Raw genomic sequence first — 10,394 nt, 5'->3', positions numbered from 1 at the left:
TACATAATAAATTTGTTAAATAAACATATTAAAAATCGTGAAAAGAAAAACTGGTGCAGATTATATTTCGGAAAAGACCTTGCTGTTATTTTCTACAGTCAACGAACATTGCGTTGTCTTTCGCAGTGTTTAGCAGTGAAGATGTTCAGCCGTCTAGCTCTTCGTCCCGGTAATTTCCCATAAAACTATACTATTTTGGACTTATTTGTGTGATATTATGTAGTTGAAATGATGAAATTTCATTAATATGTACTACTGTCTATAATTTTATTCTCATAATAGCCTTGCAGTGTCGAGTACTGCAACCCTCATCGGTTCGCAGTACTACGACTGCTTCAGCTGGGAAGGAGAGCGATGAAAGGGATTTAGTAAATTTTCCCCGACCTGAGAGATTAGAAAATCCAGGAAAAGTCCGTCTTGGTTTTTTGCCCGATGAATGGTTTCAGTTCTTTTACAAGAAGACCGGAGTGACGGGTACGTAACTCAATTGGAATAGGTTTTGTAGTATCAATTGGCCATGAGAAAGTGTTCATAACTTGTGTTATTTCATTTTGCTGAAGGGCCTTATGTGTTTGGAACCGGACTCATCACCTACCTATGCAGCAAAGAAATATATGTGATGGAGCATGAGTTTTACTCTGGGATTTCTCTGTTGATAATGATAGTGTATGGTGTCAAGAAATTTGGGCCAACGATTGCGGCTTACCTCGACAAGGAAATTGATGTGAGTTCTTGAAATCAGCGTTTAACCGAACAATTTTCCTTAATATTGTTCTCTTCTTATAGATCAATTCATCGTGAAAGTGTGATCAATAATTAATTTATGTCCTAGGCTGTGGAAGCAGATTACAATTCAACTCGAGAAAATGCAAAGAAATCGCTTGCCGATGCTATTGAGGATGAAAAGAAAGAACAGTGGCGTGCTGAAGGACAGGCAATGCTTTTCGAAGCTAAGAAGGAAAACGTTGGGCTGCAGTTGGAAGCAGCTTATCGGGAAAGGATTATGACTGTCTTCTCCCAGGTGGGGCTTGTGTTAATTTTATAATAACTTTCCTCAGGAATTAAGAAGGGATATAGAAGGTGATTATGTGTATCATTGCAGGTCAAGAGGCGACTGGACTATCAAGTGGAGCGAGAAAATATTATGCGCAGGTTATCCCAGAAGAATATGGTATCCTGGGTAGTTGATGGTGTCATGAAATCAATCACTCCCCAACAAGAGAAGGAAAGTCTTCAGAAGTGTATCTTGGACCTCAAATCTCTTGCCGCTAAAGCGTGAATAATGCTGATCAACTTCATAGGAAAGCGGAGATGTTTCTTTGCATTTGAATGTATGTAGCTATGTATATTACTATCGGTAAATAAAATTATTACAAGTTCAATCGTTTTATCTTAGGTAATTGTTGTTGATTCTAGTAAAAAATGCCCGTTCGTGGATGACGGAAAGTTTCGGTCTCAGAAAAATTCACTATCATTTTTAATGCTCTTTTAGCTTCCAATTTGAAAGGCATATGATTCTCCTTACCTTGGTTACTTTCATAATGTTCACGTCTGCATCAGATATATTTCTATTAAAATTAGCATATTTCACTATGGTTAGTGTGTTTCTAAACAGCTCAAAGATGCATGGTACTACAAATTGTATTTCTTTGGAATGAATGACTCCCTTGTCTGACAATTTACAGCTGTGGCAGTACTACCCGTGGATATGGTGCTGATATCTTAAAAAAAATACTCTGAGGTAACAGTGAGATACATCATGCTATCCACTGTAGTTTACTATTTGCATATCCAGCAGTATTCTCTTTTGGATACACCCATGTCACTGTTAGGATTACTGGCCAAAAGTTTCGTCTTCACTGCTGGAGATGACCACAGGGCATTGCTACATCTCTTCCGCGTCCATATGATAAGTGTCTCCAGCAGCAGAAAAGAAACTGTTGGCCAGTAGGTAATCTAAACCGTGACATGGTGCTTCCAAAAGAGATTACTGCTAGACATAATGGAGCATGAAAGTTATGGCGTATTTATTAATTTAATGTCGGGAAAAATCAAACAAATTGCTGTTCATTATTCCCTCACTCTGCTGGCCATCTTATCTTAGGTGAATTTCAGCCCTGTCTACAAGGTGCAACGTGCTCAAAACTCATTTCTGAATGTGCGGAATTACAGTGAGTGGAGGATCAAGTGCCTGTGGTGGGGAAACTTGGAGGGGAGGCAAAGTGCCTGATATTAATTCAAGCATAGTCCCGAGCAAAAGTGACAATTTAAATCTAAACCCCCATATCGCAGTAATTCATCAAAATTGACTCCCCCATGCCCAAAACAAGGTACACCAAGTTGTAAATGAACTGTAAACTCTGCCATTTAAATGTAACAGCCCATTCCTCATATATCACTTTTCACATGATCATTACATTTATTCCTGGTCTGAATATTCCGTTGGCATGTCATCTCGGTCATCAGATTCGACTTCCCACAGTAGATGGCCTTTCGTAGAGTACAGTAAATTAGTTTCCTTTTACTACCCTCACCCCCATTTCAAAAGTTGGCTCATTAGTTCAGAGGACACATGCTCCACTCAACTGGTCTCTCTTGTGACTCATGGATGCAGCATGGATTAAAGCATAATGTAGCATCTTAAAATTTTCTGGGTATGTATAGTAGACACTGGTCAACTTTACCTCGAATGTAAAAATTTTATCCCATTATTTTCTGACATTTAAGTTTTTTACATTTCAGGCACAGTCAAACATTGAATTAGGTGAAATCTTTACTCCCTGAAAATTGATAATGCACATGGGTAGATTAATGTGAAAATTCTAAGACGAGTGGGACAAAAGTCCTTTGAAAACCCTAGGCTAGTGGATGGGAAAATTTAATTGGCTACATCACGAGAGATGAGGGTGTGATGAAAATTATCATTGAACGAGAGGTAGAAAGGTAGAATAGCAGAGGTGGTCCACGGACATGGAGCATTTGCTGAAGGATGTAGAGCGGAAGAATTATGTAGGGTTAAAAGATTAGCCTGGAGGAAAATTGTGAGGAGAGCTGCTATAAATCAATCTTAGGATTGATGATAAATGTGAGATTTAAATGAATAATATGTGACCATTGATGACATATACGACCTGTCAAAGAGGGAGTGATGCACTTTCTTGATACACTGGTTTCTGTGACTGGCATTTTCCTCATGGTTTTTTTTTGGTGTCCACACAACTCATGCAAGAAAATGGTTTGGACGATATCCACAAATATCCTTATGTGTGTTCCTTATTAGAAGCCTGCTTTTAAAACATTTTGAGTCCTCAAATACACTGGTTGCATATATTTTATTTCCGATTGACTTCCTGTTCCCCTCTATTTTGATTGGTTACGGTAACCTTAAAGTATCTTCTTCTTATATATCTTTTACCAATGAAAATTTGTGACCTTTAACATCTAATGATGAACTTCTTAGCAGTATCTCTCTTTGTATTAACATATACTTCTTCATTCACTTGAAAGCCTTGTTTTTCTGCTTCTACAATGCATTCCAAGAGTAGTTTCTTTTAGTTTTTATCAGCAGTAAGAGGAATGTCATCTATAAAAGCAAGTTGGTTAATATTATCTCCTACACTTTATCCTCCTATTTGTGCTCTTGCCTTCTATACTTCCACCTTGGCAAAGTTGAAAAATAGTGAATACATATTACGTAATAGTATACGTAATATTTCTAACCCTGCCGTGTGAATAGAGATGAAATATACAAGAATTGCCATGAGAAAAAATTCCCCTGGACCGGGAATTAAATCACGGACCTTTGGCTTATAATTGCCATGGGAATTAAAGAACCTGGATAGTGTAGTGGTCTGCACATTGGCCCGGAAAGCCAAAGGTCCGTGGTTTGATTCCCGGTCCAGGGGAATATTTTCTCATGGCAGTTCTTGTATGTAATAGTATACGTTGTGGAACACATTAGCAACAAGACACATTTTTCAAACTTCTTTCACCATGGGGAATGGCTGTGATAAAAATATACTTGGATTATACTATTCTTGGACACTAGAGGAAATAGTGGACTTCTTACATTTTCACCAGTGCATTACCATAAGAGGCCACATATTATGAAAAAAGTAAGCTTGGTTCTTAAGGAAGCAGTAGACTCTTCCGCATTAAACTAAAGAATTAAATCTTTAAGATACCTCTTAATCATATAAGAAAATGAATTCCGTATTTATTTAGAATTCCTTTGGACAGAATGGTGAACACCAAATTGATTGTATACCCCTGGAAATGTTTAAAGTCATCTCAAGTAGAGCATAAAAGTATCAGGATGGCTACCCAACTCCTATTTTGTTTTTCAAGGAAAACTATCAAGCAATTACGCAATTTTTATTTAATGCTGTCTTTTGTTACCATGGCTTTCAGCAAGAAAATTAGTTATATAATATTTTAAAAAATTATTCCACCTAAATGCCCTGATTCCCCTTACAGACAGACTCTATGGAGCTTTTACTACCTACAAACAATATTACACCTTTTAGTTACAATTAACATTTTTATGCATGTCACTTCAAGAGAGCCAGGGGGTGTAGTTAGTGAGGGTATTTAACATTTAGGAATTCGAAAATTTACTAAGACTATCAGATAATTTTTTTCCCCTAGGAAATATTGATTTGTTTTTTTATTCATAATAAGAGAATGTATTGTTAATTAAAATTGCAGGGGAACAGACCAGTGGCGGTGGCTATGACCAACCTACACTTCCCATTATGTCTCCCTTGACTAGTCCTTAAAAACCATCACTGGAAAAGACGTTTTCAGCTCTGAGTAAACCGTCCTGCAACAAGAAACATCCCAAAGGACTCAGGGAAGATCAACATCATTCCAAACAAAACAAACTGTGTCAGGGTTTGTTTTGTGAATATTTTCCAAGACGAAAAAAGGTCAAGACAATTTATTGTGACCTAGTTAGCAAAGTTTGTGTTTTTCAATCAAAATCATTCCTATTACAGAAAAGGAGAGAGGGAACAAATGTTATTTATTTATTTCACACACCACCGAAAACAGCACTGTTTGGCCTTTACATCGGGGTTGATAACATTTAACAATCACAAACATCCATGCCCTGGATAAGGGTAATTTACCCAGGTGGGACTCGAACCCGCGACCTTCGGGTTGGCAGGCGAGGACTTCACCCTGCCGCCACCGAGGCCGGCAATTAAGATTTTAGGACCATTTGTCTAACAAAATACATATAATATAGACAAAAAATCATCTACAGAATAATAAAACAGAAAATAGCAGAGTTCCCGAATGAAGAACAGTTTAGAATTAGGAAAGACAAGGGCACCAAGGAAGTAATATGGGCCCTTAAGGCTCCCGGATACGTCGACCAAAAACTACGCTGCAGACGTCTGACGCCTCTGTTATTCTATGTACATAACATTTGAATGCATATTTATGAAGAAGAAAGATCAATATTTAAAAAGATCATCGTAATTTTTCATTTCTCATTTTTCACGCTGCAATGTTGACCACGGAAAAACACTAAATTCGGCAAAATTGGCTGCCTGCTACGGCATGTTTGATGATGGAACCCAAAATGTTTTTCGTACATTTTAAACGATAATCCTTTATCTTCATATTTATCCATACCATTTTAACGTACTCCTCATAGTAATGGCTCATAGAGAAAATAATGGAGAAGGACAACCCATCACATTTATGATCTCAGAAAAGGCTTTTGATGATGGAAAGCAATGCTTCCAATCCTGAAAGAAATTAGCTGTTATTAATGAACACAATTATCTACACCTTGTATAAAAAATCAAGTAACTGTGATGAAATCTGGACCCAGCAGCAAAGTATGAATAAGGAAGTGATTGAGACAAGGGTGTGCTCTATCCCTTGTAATTTTTAATGAGTTCATTGAGAAAGCTATCAGTGAAAGCAAAGGAAGAGCTCATGAGTGATGGTACATGGTGAAAAAATTAGCATGCTGCCGTTTATTAATGGCATAGGGAGATCTGACTAAAATATGGAAAAGAGAATGACTAGATAAAAGCTGAAAATCGATGCAAAGGAAAAAAGTTATTGGTCAACAGAAGATGAAGCAAAGGTCAACCTGAAATTAGGAAACCATGCTGCTTTTTTCATCTGAAATTTCTGCTGCTTGGGTAGCCAAGTGGCCAGTGATGGATGAAACAAAAAGAATATAGTCAATTGAATTTACATACAAGCAAAGACGGAATTCCTCAAAAAGAAGAGAGGTTTTCTGAAAACTTAGGTAGAAGATGGGTCAATGTATTCCACCACATCATGAGACATTATGATCTGATGAAAATTATTGCTGAAGGACAGGTGGAAGAGAAGAATGGCAGAGGTAGGCCACAGACAAGATATGTATATTGAGCGGGATATGAAGGATAAAAGGCAGAAAAATAAATTAGGAGTTAAGAGATTATCCGATAGGAGAATTGAGAGGAGAGCTGGGCAAAACAATCTTCCCATTGATGGTGAATAATAGGATAATTGGTATGTTTTAATTCAAGGATTAAACTTGTAATCATGAGGAAAATAGAATCAAAACAGAAAAATTTTAAATAGCTTGAGAGAAAAATCACATCACCAAGGTGTAAATGTCATTCTAGCTTTGAGGACCAAGCTTACATTACAGCCTGACTTGGCTATTCATAGCATTGACATAAAAGAACCAACAGTTTAAAAAAAAACTGAGGAAATTTAAACTCTTGGCAGATATCACCAATAGTAGATGAAAGATGATAAAATTCCTGGAATTCCAAAAACATTGTACCACCAATGAAGAAGGAATGCTAATAAAAGGGACAACGGAAATTTGATATAGCAACTGGCCATAAAAAGCACTTGCTGTTTTATATATTCACAGAAAATAACCGAGGTGATTCAATACTTACCAGATGTAACCAGTAAAAATACAGCTGCTGGAGATTGTTTATTCTTCCAGAGAGCTGTAGACTTAGGATGCAACCTAATTTCCTCATAAATAACAAAAGGCACATCTTTTCCTTTCTTTCTAATTGCTTCCCAATGCATAGGAGAACAGACAATCTCTAACTGTACAGTAGTAGACTGCTAGGTTTCAGCGCTGGAGCATGAATTTTGCCAAGGTGGAGAAGAGAGCAGCAGCCTTAGACCTTTCTACACAAGGTTTTTATTCCCTATATCCTGGGATAGGAAGACAGATATAAAGGTCCAGATCCCCTCCGAGGGTTTCTAATATAAATCCTGGCTATCTGCTCACCCTAGAGGAGTAGTTGCTCACTGGAGTTCTGCGATAGCCTAGCAGCAGTGGTCCTAAGAACAATAAAAAGTTGCTAACAAATGATACAAATGAAATTGATGACATAAGGAGTAACTTAGTGGAAATGTTGACCATTCATGATGGAATAAAAAGAACTTTGTATTTTCAAAGCATTTAATATAGTTGCACACAATTATTAACGCATTCTTAGAACTGTTTCACGAAAATCAAATTTTAACTTGGTAATAGGCAATGTGCTGAAGAAGTGATACAGCCAACGGGATTATGGTAAGTTCAGGCTATAATTCTTAATATCTTTAGGCGAGAAGTCAAGTGACTAAAATGGGTAGGGAGCCATTGCTCTAGGATTGCCATTTCTTCTCTTCCAGTGCCTCCACCCTGTGTATAGATTGCATCTGTTATCAGAGCCTACACCATAAAGCCAACTGTAAAATTTGATGGTAGTGTCCAGAGTTAAGTTTTCTTAGCTGAATGCTTCTGCATTGATACATTATGTGTTTATGGCCCAAAACTGGGGACTGATGACGAAGAATGGAGTATGATCATTAGTACAACAGACACCCGATTATCTGGTTGCTGTTTATCCATGCATCTGATCCATCCATACCTCTGATCATCATCTGCATTGCAAGAAAAAAAATGTGTGTCTGTGTGAAAAAAGAACTCTTGATTAATTTTATAAGATTTTATAATGAATAATAATAGACAGTTTGATTTAGGTCAATTATAAAAATTGCAAGAAATAAAGAGAGGATTATCCGTGCTGCTTCTCCCCATCATCAGCCTGGATAATCGGGAGTTTGCTGTAAGTGCAAAATAATGATTAAATAGTGGGTATGCCCCTTAGAATGAATACATTTTGAAATTCACAGTAGTATTTTGAGCAGACTCAGCATCACAGGATTGACCCGTTATCAGAGTAGGCGGCACATACATCTATCGAAGCCTGCTTTCTCAGTAAAATCTTAGAGTCAAAAACTGTTCTTTTATCTATCACACAATTTTTCCAATTAATTCCAGCCACTAATTGAGATAAAACCAAATAATTGTGTTGTAAAACCTGTTCTACACCATTAATGGCTGACATATGTCCTATAGGAAAAAGGTTTCACGTTGTTATTACATAATTATCTGTTACTATTACCCATGAATTTATAAAATAATTTTACTTCATTTTATGAGATATCTACAAAACATACCATATTTTTCTGAATAGAGTCCCCCCTTTTATTCCAAAACTGAAGCCTCAAAATTAGGGGGGTGGACTATAATCTGAGACATATGGCAATTTAGCTGAGATTAGAGAGAGAGAAGAGCTTAATGAGGCCGCTTCCCTCCCACTTTCTACAAGTTATGGTCCGACACAATGAAAGTGAAAGTCTATTTCTTCTACGGAAAATTCAAGAAAAAGAAGACAAAATTAGTACCATTAGCCCAAATTTAGCATTGTTTTATTGAATTATTATCAAGCTCAGATAAGCTGGTTCACTATTTATTAATATTGATTGTCGTAGTGCTAAAAAAAGAGATCTGTAATATTCAGTTTCTTGATCCGTTGGCTACTTCTTGAGGTATTCACTGTGAAACATTGATGGCCTTCACTCTTTCATAAATAAGTGGTTGATGTCACCAACTCATGATTTGTCTCTCTTCTTTACAGCTATTCCTGACCCTGCTGCTGTTTAACACTCTTGTGATTCATTCCCTGGATGAAAGGATCGCACTGAACAAGTAAATGAACTACAATTCCCATTTCATCACCAACTCACAAAAAGTGGGCTTTCAGGCTTTCTTATTTTAAACTTACGAAAAATTCACTTCAGCAAGGAAGATTTTTTTATGATTCTCACTTCTCCCAATCCTTTATTATGAATTACAATTTTGGGTCTGAGATATTCTGCCCTTCAATTTATTGAGTCACCTACACCTCTTAATCTCTTCTCGACTTAGGACTTCCAATTGCTGATATTGTCAATGATAACATAGTCAATAACATTCCATTGAATTAGCATGAATTCATGAGTTTAATAAAACAATTAAAATGGGGGAATTGAGCATTAAGATTAGTGAATTTTCCCACTGAAATGTCAGACAAATTTGTGAGAATCCCTTTTCAGTGTGCCTATTTTTTTAAACTAGTTATTTACTTAACATATAATTACCTAATCCATGACTTAGGTAAAAATGAAGCAGCAAAATAATTTGAGGATATAACAGTTTAGAGCAAGTATTAATATGTGTATTGTGAATCTTTCACAAATGTGAGGATGAGGCTCATAAGTGTTATGGAAATCCACGTATGGCAAAAAAAAATATTTTCATAACTGATCTTTCACCAAATTAATACAAGTCCCAAACTGGAAACAGCACAAAAGTGAAACATTTTACCGCATTCATTAAAGCACGGTGTTGATTGAGAAACCAAGTAAATTTGAAAATTGCATTCCAAGAAGTCTCATTTGAGAAGGTTTCATTTTAAGTGAAATCTTCTCAAGTTCTCCACCAGGTTCCAAATTAGAATTAACCAATGTTTCAGGTTCGAACTTATCACCCATTCTCAATGCTAAAGAGAGTATGTATAGGATAATTTCCTCAGAATAAATAAATGAGGGAACATCTTACCAAGTCTGAAATCTTCACCGAGTGAACTAATTGCTAGGGCGGCAAAATGAAATCACAGCCCTCTAACTAAGAGGAAATAAGTTTACATGAAAATGGAGATAATTACACCCTCATTATTCATTGCTCGAATAATTGTTGATTGTTATCTTGCGATCACCTCCCTAGCCAGTTCCAACAAAAATTTACTAAATCTCCTTATCTTCCTTCATTCACCCTTTCCTATGTTTCCTCATCACAAAAAAAATGATATAATCAATGGAAAGGGTGCACACATTGCCATGAAGTAAACAGATACAAAAAGTAAAAATTGCAAAGAAAATGTAGATGAATGCATAACTTCCACATCTTTCAAAAATCCATTTAGAAATCCCAATAGGACAAACAAACGCTTTTGTAGTGGCATTGATGTGTTTCGACCATTACACTGATTTTTCATTTATGTACTACATTCCACCCACTAGCATATGTGAAATAAGGGATGACA

General features: G+C 36.5%; 1 protein-coding gene across 1 annotated transcript; it reads left to right on the top strand.

Moving 5' to 3' along the window:
• The first annotated feature begins 59 nt into the window (after nt 1–59).
• LOC124159393 (ATP synthase subunit b, mitochondrial) lies at nt 60–1,382 on the top strand. The gene is made up of 5 exons (XM_046535170.1): nt 60–169; nt 283–474; nt 561–724; nt 833–1,021; nt 1,103–1,382. Exons 1-5 carry the CDS (start codon nt 142–144, stop codon nt 1,277–1,279), a joined length of 750 nt encoding a protein of 249 aa, XP_046391126.1. The 5' UTR covers nt 60–141; the 3' UTR covers nt 1,280–1,382.
• The last annotated feature ends 9,012 nt before the right edge of the window (nt 1,383–10,394 follow it).

This window comes from Ischnura elegans, chromosome 5 (genome assembly GCF_921293095.1).
Source record: "Ischnura elegans chromosome 5, ioIscEleg1.1, whole genome shotgun sequence".
In the NCBI taxonomy this organism is placed as follows: domain Eukaryota; kingdom Metazoa; phylum Arthropoda; class Insecta; order Odonata; family Coenagrionidae; genus Ischnura; species Ischnura elegans.
Note: the sequence above shows the minus strand (reverse complement) of the source record. Positions and strands in the feature narration are given on the sequence as shown.